Source organism: Marmota marmota, unplaced genomic scaffold (assembly GCF_001458135.2).
Source record: "Marmota marmota marmota unplaced genomic scaffold, marMar, whole genome shotgun sequence".
In the NCBI taxonomy this organism is placed as follows: domain Eukaryota; kingdom Metazoa; phylum Chordata; class Mammalia; order Rodentia; family Sciuridae; genus Marmota; species Marmota marmota.
In genome coordinates this window covers 22,465,548-22,482,218 of record NW_026000019.1, presented here as the reverse complement: position 1 = coordinate 22,482,218, position 16,671 = coordinate 22,465,548, and the positions used below count along the sequence as shown (strand labels likewise).

At 36.3% G+C, this 16,671-nt stretch overlaps 1 protein-coding gene across 6 annotated transcripts in view; it reads left to right on the top strand.

The window, feature by feature from the left end:
* Dcaf6 (DDB1 and CUL4 associated factor 6) overlaps positions 1-16,671 on the top strand; it is a 97,345-nt gene that overhangs the window by 77,107 nt on the left and 3,567 nt on the right. For 3 of the 6 annotated variants that reach the window (XM_048810076.1, XM_015491878.2, XM_015491876.2), the window contains 5 exons: positions 734-775; positions 11,873-12,011; positions 13,724-13,880; positions 14,470-14,558; positions 16,237-16,342. In XM_048810076.1, coding sequence (XP_048666033.1) covers positions 734-775; positions 11,873-12,011; positions 13,724-13,880; positions 14,470-14,558; positions 16,237-16,342 — 533 coding nt within the window. The remainder of the gene's footprint in view (positions 1-733; positions 776-11,872; positions 12,012-13,723; positions 13,881-14,469; positions 14,559-16,236; positions 16,343-16,671) is intronic. The other 3 variants (XM_015491880.2, XM_015491879.2, XM_015491877.2) reach the window with 1 other exon arrangement.

Below are 16,671 nucleotides of genomic sequence, written 5' to 3'. Positions count from 1 at the left end.
AAAAATATTTTTAAAAAAGATTAATCCCATGTTGCCTGTTAATAATTTTTTTAAAGTGTATATTATTTGCATAGCGTTGTGGATGTATCCACCTACTCTGGTCTCTGTGGAAGGTGGCCACTGTTTTTAAAGCCAGAATTCTTTGTACTGTGAATTTGCCAACCTGTGTTAGCAGTCATCATTATAACCACTCATTCCATATTTTTGGTGATTCTAGTTTACTCTTTATTAAAGAAAATTGCAGAGGCAAAAAAGTAAAGAAAAAGAACTGGTCTCCTAGGGAGGTAAAAGCCCTGTTACTCTTTGCTTGCTGCTTCTATATCCTCTTGTGCTTAGGCCACATGAGTCAGCTCCAGGCCTAATGATTTATTTCCCAAATCACAGCTCAGCTCTGCGGAGCATAATGTAGGTGTTCCAGGGGATGGTATTCATGACTCAATACAGTTCCCCACATTCTGTGACAGGTTCAGTTCTATTTATTTGAAAGATAAAAGAGATTGAGAGCAGTGTCTTCCTTCTAATCTTTCTTCAGTGATTGTGTCTGTTTGCTTAATTTCTTTGTACACGTTTAGTTGGATGACATATTCTTCTTTAATGCCCTAAGTCACAAAGGGAAGCAAATTTCTTTTTAGATTGAGATGATTGATGGTAAAAGTGGTAACCTTAATGCTTTACATATTTGGTTCTTTGGAGTCTTTGTAAGTGACTTTAGTTATTGTGTTCCCTTCACTAGATTTAATATCAGAGGAACTACAATAGGTGATAGAATAATGAGGTAATTCAGAATGTTCCTTCATTATTTCTTCTTTATGATGGATTTGCCAGGTCCTCTCTTTCCACAGCTAACCACCTTTCCTATTAACAGTTAATACTCCTTTGAACTTACTGAACTCTGCTAAGCCTTGTAAAGCAGGTTGCTTTTCACAAACTATATTTAGCTGCATGCACTGCATGGGAATAAAATAAAAGAAATCTGTGTGCAGATATATCTGGTGTTCTCTTCAAGTGTGTCATGACAAAATAACTGTAATCCAAAATGGTATCCTTTGAATATTGGGTACTCTTTGAGTATTTTGTTGAAGAATGCAACTTAAATTTTTTAAAAACTTGATTGGCATAATAATTATGAAGTTTTCGTTATTTTTTCCTGAAATCAAATAAAAATGAACTTGCTTCTAATTATGTTGCATAGGTTTTAAGATTCTGATTTCTCAAAGCTGTTTTTTTATAATTCAGTACTTAAGGATGTCACAGATCAAGATGATATATGACCCTCAAACTCATCTCTAATTTGAAGGTCTGATATGAGAGTATGTTTTTAAGTAGAACTTTAAAGTGAACCTCAATCCTATCAGTCATCTACCCAAAACCTGGTTTACTGACAGAATCAACTTATACCTAATTCTTAGAGGTATATTATCTGTTACTTACCATCAGTTTCAAAAACAGAGTAGAAATATGAAATATGTAGCAATAATCAGAAATGTAAAATTAATAGTTGTTCATAGGTATCACAGAAATAATAAAATAAGCCAAAAATTATAGATAAATATCAGTTCCTGTCCTCAGGATTCTCATGTAAAAGTCTCAAACTTATTTTTCCTCTTGTGCTAATGTTTCTAGACTGAACATTATGGTATATGTGAGATAACTTTTTGCAAATTAGCTTATTACTAGTTATCTAATGACAGTAGATAATTAGTAATAGAGAAGAGCTACCAGCCAGGCCATCATTCCAGTTTGTTTCCAAGACTGTGTGATTTTCTTGGTTTATATTTTTCAGCACAAGAGCTCAAAACTGGTTTCTTCTTTTTCAATGAAAATTGTAGTTTAAAAGTACTATGTTCCTTTAAATGAATTTTAGAAAAGCTAAAGCTTTTCTAAATGTGACAGTAACCTCCCTTTATAGTTAATGATATTACACTTATACTTCTCTCCCTCACATAGAGATTATCTGGGAAAACTTGTAATTGGAAGACAGTCATTTCCTACACAATACACACATTAATTCTGCTTCCCCTGTTAGCAATTAGGGATAGATGTTCAAGGAGTGTAAATTTCTGTTAAAATAATCGCAGATTCTCTTTACAATTCATGTAACTGTTCTTTGCTAGGAACTGTCTTGTAGTGTCTTGTGAGTGTGTCTTACTGTAAGGTTCTAGCATTCTAAGTGATCGTGCTGCATTGCCTGCTCCTCTTGATGATGGGTACAGTGGTAGTCATCCTCTACCTACATCCGGCTATTCTCTGGTCACCTCGCACTTGGTCTCTTAAAGTAGTCCTCCTATCCGCTTCAGGCCTTCCCTGTGACCCTGCCTCCAGAGACTCCCTATGGCCCTTGCTGGGGCAGAGCGAGAGCCTCTGCCTGGTGTGCAGCCTCTCTGATCTCTGACTGGTGCTGAGATCAGGTGAACTTGGGGTGTTACTAAATGCGTGCATTATGCCACCTGTGCCCTCTGACCGAAATGACTTCCCCTCACCATTGTCATCTTTTTGGCTGCCTCATCAATATTCATCTTGGGCTTTTTTGGGAAACTTTACCTAGCCCACGTATTTCATAATCCCGACTATGTGCCTATCATATTTTATTGCATGTATGTTTGTTTTCCTATACAAGACTGTAAGCACCTTTAAGAACAGTGTAATACATATGTGCATATAGAAATCAAAAGTTGACAAACCCACTCACTAGGTTACTATTCATATCTCCTGAGACAATGTCACTTACTGCTTTGTTCCTCGACCTTCTAAAACATTAAATCAATGAGAGGCTTATGAATTGTTGTTTTAGAGGCTCTATGACTTCTCACATATTTAATGACTTGGTATGAGAGAGTAATTTAACAGAAATTTACACTCCTTGGTATAAAGTCACTTGGAACACAGAGATTATTTATTACTCCAAGGACGTAAGATATTAAAATGGAAGAATCCAGGCACAGCCTTCAAGCCTTCTTCCAGGAGGCCTCACGCAGGATGTATACCTTCATTCAGTAATGACATGCAGTAACACTTGTGTTGGGTTCTACCCAGGTAAGCCTGCTTCACTCAAAACTCGGGGTGTTCCCTGGGGGCTGGTCTTGTAGACACCCTCTCGGCCTCTGCACCCAACCACAGCAGCCTAAATTCCAGACCCTGAAGAAAATTAAGTGTTCACCAGAAATCATGTCATATTTACACACAGTGTAGGCACTGATGCAGCAGGGTTCAGTGTCTCAGGCAGGCTAACAAAGCAGGGAACATTCTAGAAGTCAGCTGTCCAGCCACCAGTAAGAGTCACCTGGTAAACAGACATTGCTGAAGACAGCAGCCAGGGGCTGCTCTTCCCTTGTCTACTAATCCATTGTAAGGCAGAGATTCCAGCTCCTCCCCCAAACCCCTCCAAGAGAAGCAGGAGCAGCAAGATGCTGTAGCAACCCATCCACCACACACTTCAGGTACGATAAAGACGCATGCTGAAATGCAGAAATCCCCACTTAGGAAGGGAAGACCTTTCTTGTTGGTAAAGTGAAATAGCAACACTAACATGACTTTTCTATAAAACAAGTGTTTTAAAGCACTTAAAAGAATTACTTTTAAAAAGGAAATACATCCTCTAAATTCATAAATTTATTTGTACTATAAACACTTTTTTAAAAAATCTTTTTTAGTCGTAGTTGGACACAATATATTTTATTTTTATGTGTGCTGAGGATCAAACCCAGTGCTTCACACATGAGCTCTATCACTGATCTACACCCCAGCCCTATAAATACTTTTTAAATTCATAATTTCATGATAAATTTTAGTTAATTGCCCTGTCTGAATAATCAGATTCTAAATTAGGCTTTTTTCTCTGAAATCACTAAGTCAATTAAAAAAAAAAAATGTATACACGGTATAAATTAAGAGAACTTGTGGGTTTTGAACCCGAATACTTAAAAACTGTGGTATTCATAATTATAGTTAACACTTACAATGAAACATAGATAAATGGAATTTATTCTTTGCTTTTAGTATCTTTCTCTTTCTTACTCATATGTGGTGGATTCTTCTTTGACACATATCCCTAATAGCTTTGGTTCTGTTACCAAAGATTTTAGCTATTATAAAACTATAAAGGCATATAAATGTGATAATTACTACAGAGACTCTGCTGTTGAAATATTTGGTGGTGTAAGAATAGCTTAAGTTTATAAAAACCTAATTCTTCATTCTTTGAGTTGAAAAATCAAACTCAAGTTTTGTAAAATAAACACAACTCTAATTTTGGATATAAGATTTCAACTATGCACTGCTGGTGGGACTGCAAATTGGTGCAGCCAATATGGAAAGCAGTATGGAGATTTCTTGGAAAATTGGGAATGGAACCACTGTATGACCCAGCTATCCCTCTCCTCAGTCTATACCCAAAGAACTTAAAAACAGCATACTACAGGGACACAGCCACATCAGTGTTTATAGCAGCACAATTCACAATAGCTAAACTGTGGAACCAACCCAGATGCCTTTCAATAGATGAATGGATAAAAAAAAATGTGGCATATATACACAATGGAATATTACTCAGCAATAAAAGAGAATAAAATCATGCCATTTGCAGGTAAATGGATGGAGTTAGAGAAGATAATGCTAAGTAAAGTTAGCTAATCCCAAAAAACCAAATGCTGAATTTTTTCTTTGGTATAAGGAGGCTGATCCATAGTGGGATAGGGAGAGAGGGAGCATGGAGGGAATAGTCGAACTCTAGATAGGGTAGAGGCGTGGGAGGGGAAGGGAGGGGGCTGGGGTTATTAATGATGGTGGAATGTGGTGGACATTATTATCCAAAGTACATGTATGAAGACATGAATTGGTGTGAATATACTTTGTATACAACCAGAGATATGAAAAATTGTGCTCTATATATGCAATAAGAATTGTAAAGCATTCCATTGTCGTGTATAAATAAAAAATTATTAAACAAGAATTCAACTATAAAATTGGGAAGATGGAGGTGACTTTTGTCTGAAGGTTCTGATGACAAAATTTGGGGACTATTACACTGTGTGTGCCTCTTTTTGAGATTCACGGTGCAATTAGCATAATAAAACCTCTAAGACAACTTTCAGCAAAGAAACCTGCTTTAATTCATCATTGACTACACTTACTTGATCATAAAACTATTTTCTGGAACACCTATGAAAATCCCACAATTTTAGAAATGCTGTCCTTCCAGATCATTCTTACTGCATTCTAGGCATTAGAAACCTAGACAAGGAGGCTGTCTACAACCTCATTGTTTAGAGTTTTATACCTGTATAGAAAAGAATGTCTACATATTCAAAATCCACCTGCTGTAATTCTAGTCATCTTCCTGTCTTGTTTTTAGAACAGTGTCTTTTATTAGCCTTGTTAGGCCAACTGAATTACCTTTTAAGTCTTTCAGTGGAAGGAGTACTGGGAATTGAACTTAGGGGCACTGGACCACTGAGCCACATCCCCAGCCCTATTTTGTATTTTATTAGAGACAGAGTTACTTAGTGCCTCACTTTTGCTGAGACTGGCTATGAACTAGGTATTCTGCCTCAGCCTCCCAAGCCGCTGGGATTACAGGGGTGTATCACCTCACCCAGCAAACCCTTAAGTCATTTTTTCCCAGTCTGAACAAATCAGTCCTCTCCGATCTTTGATTTTTCTATGCCAAAGATTCTTTGTTCTCCAGCAAGCTATTTTTAACAATACCTAAAATACCAATACTTTGTGCCTCTTCAGCTGTCTATAGGGTGTTCTATAAAATGGTTTACTATGTTGAAAACAGCAGGCAAAGTAATCGATGGTTTATATTTTAAAAATGCTGCCTAATGGATTTATGCTTATAGTTAGCCTAGTTCTTTACTAAATGTGACAAATCGGTATTTTTTAAAATGTGGTTTATAGACCATTTCTGGTTCTTATGTCTTCTTAATTTAACCTTGGAGTTACAAAATTTTGCTGAACCTTTAGAAACAGAATTTTCTGGATTGTGGAGTTTTAATAATAAAAATATAAGTCAGGAATCTACATTTTATTTCCTTAGGTCAGTTGTATGTCCTTCAGATTCACTCAGTCTTTCTCTTTTAAATGTTTCTCCAAAATAGAAAAACTACTGATATTCTTGTGCTGTTTGTTGGCACTTTGAAATTCCTGGATGAGTCAATTTTGATATAGTTGTTTTATCCACTCAAGAGCCAGCTGTGCACTTACTGATGGATGCTGGTGATGGTGACGAGACATCTTCTGTCCTCTGTGAGCTCTCGGCTCAGCTGATTCACAACACAGCCCAGCCCAGGGAGGGCAGGGACAGAGCTTTGCCTGGGCTTTGCAGCCTGATCTGACTGAGGAAGGAGCCGTTCAACCTCTGAAAATCTTAGTTTGTGTTGCTGCTGTCCCTGTGTGGCTCCTTCTCTTTATCTATTAATGTAAGATGGAGATTTGGGCCTACTTTTTCTTCTGTTAGATGCAGGGTCTCTGGCTTTTTCCTAAGTCTTCGATCCACTTTGAGTTGAATTTTGTGTGTGGTGAGAGATAGGGGTTTAATTTCATTTTGTTGATGGATTTCCAGTTTTCCAAGCACCATTTGTTGAATAGGCTATCTTTTCTCCATTGTACTTTTTTTGGCACCTTTGTCTAATATAAGATAACTATAATTATGTGGGTTAGTCTCTGTGTTCTCTATTCTGTACCATTGGTCTACCAGTCTGTTTTGATGCCAATACCATGCTGTTTTTGTTACTGTTACCCTGTAGTATAGTTTAAGGTCTGGTTTAATGATACCACATGCTGCACTTTCTTGCTAAGGATTGCTTTAGCTATTCTGGGTCTCTTTATTTTTCCAGATGAATTTCATGACTGCTTTTTCTATTTCTATGAGGATGTCATTGAGATTTTGATTGGAATTATATTAAATCTGTATAGTGCTTTCGGTAGTGTGTTCATTTTGATAATATTTATTCTGTCTATCCAGGAATAAGGGAGATCTTTCCGTCTTCTAAGGTTTTCTCTTAATTTCTTTCTTTAGCATTCTATAGTTTTCATCAATGCATTTTTGAGACAAACATGGCAAATCTTCCTCCTTGTATCCCTCCATCCTGTATCAAAAATTGAGCCTCTGTATTTAATGCTCTTTTTGACCTTAGTCTGCTTTGTCTGATTAACATACTATGCTTCCTTTCCTTTTTTATTTTTGTTTTGTTTTGTTTTGGTTTTGGTGGGGGAGCTGATACCAGGGATTGAACTCAGGGGCACTTGGCCACTGAACCACATCCCAGCCCTATTTTGTGTTTTATTTAGAGACAGGGTCTCACTGAATTGCTTAGCACCTCACTTTTGCTTAGGCTGGCTTTGAACTCAAGATCCTCCTGCTTCAGCCTCCCAAGCCACTGGGATTACAGGCATGCACCACTGCACCTGTCCCGCCTTTAGTTTAATTGGTATTTGCTCAGTATCTTTTAGGCCTTTCTCATCCTTATGTTTTAGATATGTTCTGGACTCTTTCTCCATAGGTCAGTTAATTGGAATTTATTATGATTATGGCTATTTTTGGATTGACTTCAAACTTTTTACTTCTCATTGTCTTTTTGTTTTCTTTATTTTTGGGGGTTGCAGGGTGGGGACCAGGGACTAAACCCAGAGGCACTTTACCACTGAGGCATATCCCCAGCCCTTTTTAATTTTTATTTTGAGACAGGGTTTTGCTAAGTTGCTGAGGCTGGCTTTGAACTTGGGATCCTCCTGCCTCAGCCTCCCAGTCCACTGGGATTACAAGTGTGGGCCAGCGCATCCAGCTGTTTTGTTTTATTTTCATTAATATTTTTTCCTCCATTAGGTTGGAATGTACTTTGTTATTTATTACTTTATTATTTACCTCCATCTTTTCCTTTTTTTATTTAGCCGTGTAATGTCTTTTATGATTTTAAGTTGTATGCCAAATGAACATAACATGTCATGAAAGTAATAACTGGAGCTGGGGATACAGGTTGGTGGTAGGGCACTTGCCTAGCATGCATGAAGCCCTGGGTTCAATTTCTAGTACCATGTTTGTTTGTTTGTTAATTGATTATAGCTAAATAGTCTCAGAAAAATTTTGCAAATAAGTTTTAATAAATATTTGCTAATTGGTATTCTTTATATGTAAACATCATTTAATTTTTTTATCAGTTTGCAAAGCGATATGTTACCAATTTATTTTTTTCAATGACCTTTCAATTGTTGTTCAGTGTTTCTTATAAAGTGTCCTCTAGGAAAGTTGTTTCAGTGCATCTGAGTTTATCGTTTCTTTACAACTTTTAGCTGAGTAGGATATTTACACGACTGTGTGCATAGTTGTAATATCTGTTGTCACTTTGTATCTTCTAGTTTGAAATTTTGCACCTAAAGCTTTTTCTCCTGCTTTTATAATTTTTATAATTTTCCTTCATGGTAGGTGATCTAATTTTTTAATTTAAACTACATAACAACTGTATAACTTGGAGGTTTTAAAAAAGATTCTTTGATAGGACAGTTAAACCAAACAAATGTTAAGTAGCAAATTAGACCAATTTATATAGCAAAACTTTCAAATGAACCTTTATGATTTGGTATAGTTCTAATTATTGATTATTATCACTTCATTAATAACAGCCTTAATTTTGTCCACATTTATTCTTATTACATGAGATGCCATTCATAAATTCTTAACCTGTCCCACATAATTTCTTCTTCCCTTTACAGCTTCTAAAAGCTTTTGCTTATCAGCAAGGTTATTTCCTCTGCTGCCTACTCTAGTTTCTTAGTGAAAGAGGTTTTCCTTTATTAATTTCTTCCTAATCACCTTTGTTGTTGTTTTGTGCTAGGAATTGAAACCAGGAACTTGTCATGAGCATGCTAAGCACTTAGTCTATTCTAGAGGTACCTCTACAACCCCTTCTAACCACTTGCTAACTAATTCATAGTGTTCTTTCTAATCTCTTTCACTTTAGGAAAAAAGGGATAGATCTCCAACCATTTTAATTTTGTCTCTTTTGAGAACATTTGACCTCACAATCCTTCCCACTTTTTCCCTCCCAATCAGAAAGGGATTATTAGAAAACTAAAACAAGTCAGCTTCCTGTCTGGTTGTTAGATCTAACTAGATCTAACTTGAACCTTCTGCATAGTCTCCCTTCTTAGAGGAAAAAGGTTAGATTGTGTTTTTGTTTTTTTTTTTTAATTTTTTGTTGCTTCATCTTCTTCCCCATCTCTACCCCTCCGCCCATGATGCTGGGGATCAATTCCCATGCCAGACAGATGTTTACCACTGAGCTACACCCCAACCCCAGAGAAAGTTTTAAACACTTTTCTAATTAGCCTGAATAGCGTAGAGTGTGATGTTTTGTTTTATGTAAAAGTGTGAGTACAGCCAGGTGTGGTGGCCATGCCTGCAATTCCAGCACTTCAGGAAACTGAAGCAGGAAGAGGGCAAGTTCAAGGCCAGTCTCAGTAACTCAGTGGGACCCTAACTCAAAATAAAAGGGCTGGGGATATGGCTCACTATTCAAGCACGCCTGGGTTCAACCCTCAGTACCCCCAAAAAAAGGAAGTACAGAATATAGAATCACTTAGCAACTTACCAATCATTCACTCCTCTCTTCAACCCTTTCCTGTGCATGTGTACATTTGCTTCCTATGAATTATTGTTGAGCCTGTGTCTTGAATTCAGTATCTTTCATGTCGTTTTTTATGGATCTTTTTTACCATTTTTATTGGCAACAAATATTTTATGGTATGACTGTGTCATAATTTAAACTGTCCTTTCTACCTGAACATTTTAGATGATTTTCTTCAGTCTTTGTCACTTACAGTTCTATGATGAAAAAAGATATCTGTATATGTGCATATTTGCTTTAATACAGATTACACTTTCAAAGTAAAATACTCAGTCAAAGCTTATACATGTTTTAAGCCTTAAATATATTTAATTTTTTTCTTAAAAAATGATTGTACTGAAACTCTAATACATGCTAATGGGAGTTTAAATTTGTACAACCACTTTGGAAAACAGGGAATATCTATTAAAAGTTGAAAAGTATGCTCATCCTGTGTCTAGTAGTTTACTCTTTGAGGTATGTATCCAACATAAAAATGTAAATATGTTCACCAAAAGACAAACAAATGTTGATAATAATGAACAGTAATCAAAACTTACCGCCCAATATGCAGTGTGGCATGGTTTCCCACACTTTTTTCCCACCGCCCCATATCCACCAGTGGTAGAATGGATTAATATATATTTACACAAAGTAATACTCTACAGCAAAGAAGATGAACTACAGCTAAATATAACAACACAGATGAATCTTACAAATATGTTGAAGCTAAGAAGCTGGACATGTGCTGGGCGTGGTGGCACACGCCTGTAGTCCCAGCAACATGGGAGGCTAAGAGGAGGATTGTGAGTTCAAGACCAGCCTCAGCAACTTAGTGAGACCCTGTCTCAAAATAAAAAAAATAAACAAATGCTGGGGATGTAGCTCAGTGGTTAAGCACCCCTGGGTTCAATCCCCGATACACACACACACACAAACACACGCACACACACACACACAAAACACACGCACACACACAAATGGACACAAGAGAATATGTATTGTATGATTCCATTTAATTAAACATCACCAACAAGCAAAATCAACACATGGTTAAAAAAAATTTAAGTAAATTGTTTTTCTTTAAGGGAAAAGACAATTTTTTTCCTCAAAGGAGCAGGTATGAAGGCATGTGGACTTCTGTCATGCTCTGTCTGCCAGTGCTGGTTCTGGTAGATGGGCCTGTCCCATGGGGGAGACTGTGGGCCTGTGGTTTTAGGCCTTCCTGTGTGTGTGTTGTCCTTCAGTGGAGTGTTTAGGATAAGTCAGTGTCCATTCTTTTGATGGTAGAACATCTTTGAAACTCCTGCAGTGTGGCATGGTTTCCCACACTCTTGACTCTGATAGATGGGGAAATCTTTTCAATTGGGTAAATTTAAAAAGAGAGTAATTTGTTGCTAATTTTATTATTAGTGAAACTGAACATTTTTTTGTGTATTAATGTTATGTAGTTTGTTTTTCTTTCTGATTTGTAGGCTTTTAAAATAAACTGTTGTTCTGTTATGTCAAAATAAAAATATTTTAAGTAACAAATTCAAAGTACAAAATTATTATGTAATACCTTAAGTTAGGAGGAGTTTCTTCTACAAGTAAATCAGTTTAAAGAGTTGAATCCTCAATTCCATCATTGCCTCATTTCCTAGGAGGGTAAATCTGTGTTAGTAGCTCCAGATTTCTGCTCCTGTGTGGAGTTCATATAGAAGGATGTATTTCAAAGTTTTTTATTCCTTATGTATTAATATTTATTCTCTTTTTCCTGACTAGTCTGTTCTTGGAACATATTTAAACAATGTTTAAATCTCAAACTATTAGTTTATCACTTGCTATTATGTCTGACTAGTAGTTTCTTTTGGTTTCTCTTTACACTTTTTATTTTTCCTAATATGAAGAGGATAGAGAATGTTGACTAGGAAATATTTTATTTGTAGTAAAATTGCACATGAATTTTGCGTGTATTCTGATTTTCTAAGGTAGCTTTTTAAAAAACCAGTGTGTCGCATGCTATTTCCTTTACTTTTTCAATGAGTACCAAATTTCTAAGTGATCTCTTAACTAAAATATTTTGTTATAGTAACTCAACTAGTCTGATGTAGTCTCACTGTTGTGTTTGCCTTTTTATGCTTTTGGTTGGGGGTGCATTCTTGAAATAATATATGTAAGTATGTCTTGGAGTCACTGTATTATGAAGTTCCTCATTGTCGTTCTGAACTGCCCAGTGAAATTTTTTTTTTTTTTTAATTTTTCTGTTTTGTTCTAATACTAATACACAGGCGCTCTGCTGTTGCCCGCATTCAGGAGTTCTTCAGGCGGAGAAAAGAAAGGAAAGAAATGGAAGAACTGGATACTTTGAACATTAGAAGGCCTCTAGTAAAGATGGTTTACAAGGGTCATCGCAACTCCAGGACAATGGTACCAAATGCTCCTGGCGTTCTTGGGTGAAATAGCAGTTTCATTATATAAACGTTTTCCCCAAAATGACTGGTCTTCCTACATGGCCAGCATGGTTTCAGTATAACACTGAACCTTCAGTTACCTTTTTATTCAAACATGGTTCTTTTAATCCACTGATATATTATGGAAGAGCATTATTTTTATAAGAAAATTCTACCCTTCTGAATAAATATTTATTGATCTTTCGTATTTTAACATACACAGGTTGCTATGGCTTTACTTTCTTTTTTGCTCTTTCGTACTTGATGTCTACCAGGAAACCTGCTATAGTTTTTTTTTTTTTTTAAAGCATATATTAGCACCTTTGTTAGATTTGGAAAGAAGAACTTAGATTTGTGACATCCAGGTTGATTACAGAATAGAAACAAACTACTTTAATTATGACATTTAGTAATAGAGCCTTTCAGGATTTTGAATAAAACTATTACTTGGAACCATCATGTATTATGACAGAATCTGTCTTAACCTGCTTTCTTTAGGATGTAGGTAGAAATTAACTTTGAGGTGAGAAAATAATAAGCTGGTTGTCTCTGTAGATATCATCAATACTAACAGTTGAATCACTTTTTTAAAGGATTCTCCTTAATAGCAGTAACCAGCTTATGTTTTGTTCACTTTTCTGGTAAAAATTTTAGATGAAAATAATTAGGGAAAAGGATTTTAAAAAGAAGACAAGTATTAAATGCAGCAGTAGCTCCAAGTGCTATCAAAGCTGGCTCCCCTCTTCTGAGTAAGCACCAAACATGGCATAGTAGCAGCTGCAGAAAAGATGTTTTTTTAAAATCCTGATCTGAAGTTCAAAGATTTTTGTGATGATTCATTTATGTGTCTATCAAAAGATGTCGTTGTATTCCTTCTTGTGTTTGTTCATATTCATTCTAGTATCTCATATTGCTTTTTCTTATTGCTTCATTAATGTACTTAGGTTTATATTTTCCAAGATCTTGAATTGTATAAGCTTCTGATTGCTAATAAAAAAGAATGGTATTTTTTGTTCCTTTAGTTAAATATAATTTCCTTTTTTTTTTTTTCTTTCTCTTTTTTTTTGTTACCAGGGAATTTTAAATCCAGGGGTGTGTAACCACTGAGCCACATTCCCAGCCCTTTTTTATATTTTATTTCGAAACAGGGTCTCTCAGTATGTTGCTTAGGGCCTCTCTAAATTGCTGAGGCTGGCTTTGAACTCATGATCATACTATCTTTAACCCCTGAGCCACTGGGATTACAGGCATGCACTACTGCACCTGCTGACAATTTCTTTTTTCTTTGAATCATTTAATTGTCTTATAAAGCGAAAAATGGAACAATTTTGAGAGTTCGACACACATAAATAAATTTCTATTATACTGCCAAAACCCAGAAATCCCATTCATTCATTTAGCAGTCATTAGAAAAGTATCTGCTCCATGCCAAATAGTGTTTCGGGTGCTATAAAAATAGTATCCAACAAAGCCAAGTCTGTTGTCGGGCACCTTGCAGACCTTGCCTCTGTCTTATCCCTGCTAATGACTTAATGCTGGAAGACCAAGGCATTCTTCGGGTTTTTAACTTTTTTGTTTTTCCAAGCTAATTTCTTTCTTTCTTTTTTTTTTAACATAAGAATAGAATAGATCTTGTTTTGGTATCTTTAATTTGAATTTTATTATAATTCACTTTTTTTAAACCCTTAGATAAAAGAAGCCAACTTCTGGGGTGCTAACTTTGTGATGAGTGGCTCCGACTGTGGCCACATCTTCATCTGGGATCGGCATACAGCCGAGCACTTGATGCTTCTGGAAGCGGATAACCATGTGGTGAACTGCTTGCAGCCACATCCGTTTGACCCCAGTAAGGCGCCATTCCTCAGCACTGTGCTCTCCTGGTTTTGTACAATGCGAGCATCCCCCAGAGTGTCCTGCTGAGTGCCTCTGGAGCTGAGTGTGCTATGCTTGCATTTCGAACAGTCTGCCGCAGCAGAATGGCTAAGCAAACAGGTTAAGAGTGTCTTTAGTAGCTCTCCTACATTTGATCTCATCAGTCATAGATGTCTGGAAGGACTAAACTTGGCATTATCCAAAGAACCTAGAAGTCTATTTAATCTTCACGTATCTGAATTAATTTACCAGAGCAAAAGAGCATTGGCTTACTCTTATGCTTGACCTTATCATGTGTCTTGCAATACAGCAGTGAATAAGCAGAAATTTAAGGGACTTCAAAATGGTCTTAAAGTTTTATTCAAGGGTTACTTTTCAGAGATCTTCAAAATATATTATCTTATATTCTTAATTAACAGGCAAAGGAACAGGTATGGTATCCCTTCAAGCTGGATTTTTCTGTTTATATATATGCTTCATATGTTTATATATATGATTCATATGTTCATGTCTTGAATGGCATATTTCTAAGCTTTATACTAATATGTACATTTTATTTCTAGTTCTAGCCTCATCTGGCATAGATTATGACATAAAAATCTGGTCACCACTAGAAGAGTCAAGGATTTTTAACCGAAAACTTGCTGATGAAGTAAGATTTTTATTATACTTATGATAGGCCATATTTAATTGGTTCCTAGCATGCTATTCTAAGGAAAAAGCAGTTTATTAGTAACATAAAACAAGTTAATGCAGTTAGTGAGGTAAACTCTTATAAAGAAAAATTAAGATAAAACATGCTTATAAGACTAGAGAGTTAAAACCAAAATGGTGTCTTGTAATTATATTATTGAAATATACTACTATCAGATTAGGTATGTCGTGGTTTAAGACAAATAGATTTGGCTGGTGTGCTAATTATGATAAAAATCATTAAGAAATTCTGTCCTTTTAAAAATAATTGTGCACTATAAGCTACCCTCCCTAATCATAGACATTTTCTGTTTTTCTTAAAAAGGAAATGGTCTCCTCTGGAATCAGTTGGTAACAGAACAAATGATTAGAGAATCTTTTCCTTAATTACTGTATTTTAAATTTTCCTTAGCTTCTTGTTGAAGCAGAAATTTCCAAACTAAGTTCTGTAAAGCTCTCAGTTTCTTTTGGAATTGGGAGAAAAAGCAGGTGATAGGAAGACTGAACTCCTCCCGAACTTTAATGAGGGTTTTTATTTGTGGGTTTTTGTATGAGATTTCTTAGGAAAATGAGGGTCTGTTCTTAAAAGTGTAAGTTGGAAAGCACTACTTTACCAAGATGGACGGTTCACAGCACAAGCTACCACCTATGCTGATATTCATTGTATAGAGATTTATAAAATACATGGTATTTGTCAGTCATAGTGCTGACTTTAAAAAGATAAAACTTAAAGTCTAGTTGGAAAGGCATATAAACAAATAACTAGATTATAATGGGATCAGTATCAGAGACGTATACATTTTGTTTTGAAGCTGGAACACTGTGCTGGTAAATATGGTAGATGGGAAGGGGAGGTCTCCCCCAGAGATGTTGGGAACTAGACGAGGAGCAGAGGAGCTTTGAGCACAAGGCTTCGCACATGCCAAGAGACTGTAAGGTAGATGGACCGTCAGTGTGCATGAACCTCAGAGTATGTAGACAAAGCATCTCAGTTGGATGGAAATGGTAGGCAGGACAGGTCTGTACAGGGCCCACGGGCAACCCTGATGAACGTGGGACGGTTGTTACATCATAGGGGAACTTTTGAGATTACATCTTCTCTGACACTTTCTTTCTTCCTTTTCTTTTCCTACCACATACTCTACTATTCCTCTTCTTCCCTTTGCTCATGATTACACATTCGGTCCGTAGCTATTCATGAATATTATGCATTTGGGTACTATTCTTGCTACTCAGTTCATTGCCAAAGCTTGCCCAAAAGTTTCTTTTTTACTTTGTCTCAGAATAGCATCTTCTCAAGGGATACACTTACATGACTAGGGATAACAGTTTAACACATTGTGTTGAATGAGAAATCAGCACAAAGACTGATCTGGACACGAGCCAGCACTGAAGAGCTCATTTGAACTCTGAACATTCTAAGTAGTCACAACATTTCCTCTTAGTCTTTCTGCCAGTTAAAAGAGTGTTCTCTGATCTTCCTCCTTTAAATACAAGGTGAACTAATTATTTGCTCTTGAGTAGCTGAAAGGCAAATGAAATCATTCCTGCTGGGATCTACTAATTTCTTAGAATTTCCTTCATCTTCTGGGAGCAGATAGCCACTCTGTCAATGTGGTTGCTTACCTTGCCTGTAGGTCATAACCCGCAACGAGCTGATGCTGGAAGAAACCAGAAACACCATCACCGTCCCAGCCTCTTTCATGCTGAGGATGTTAGCCTCTCTGAATCACATCCGAGCTGGTAAGAGTTTACTATTCTATTAATATTGTTATATTTGTACAACATCTTATTAAAAGTTCTACTTCAAAGGGATTTATATAATTTCCTTAATATCACAAAATGAAAGCAACTTAACTAGGATTTCTGTGAACACTTGACCTTTTAGCAGTGATTTATATTGAAAAATGGTCAAAATGAAACTTTTTTTTTTTTTTTAAACAGGGAGAGAGAGAGAGGGAATTTTAATATTTATTTTTTTTTTAGTTTTCGGCGGACACAACATCTTTGTTTGTATGTGGTGCTGAGGATCGAACCTGGGCCGCATGCATGCCCGGCGAGTGCGCTACTGC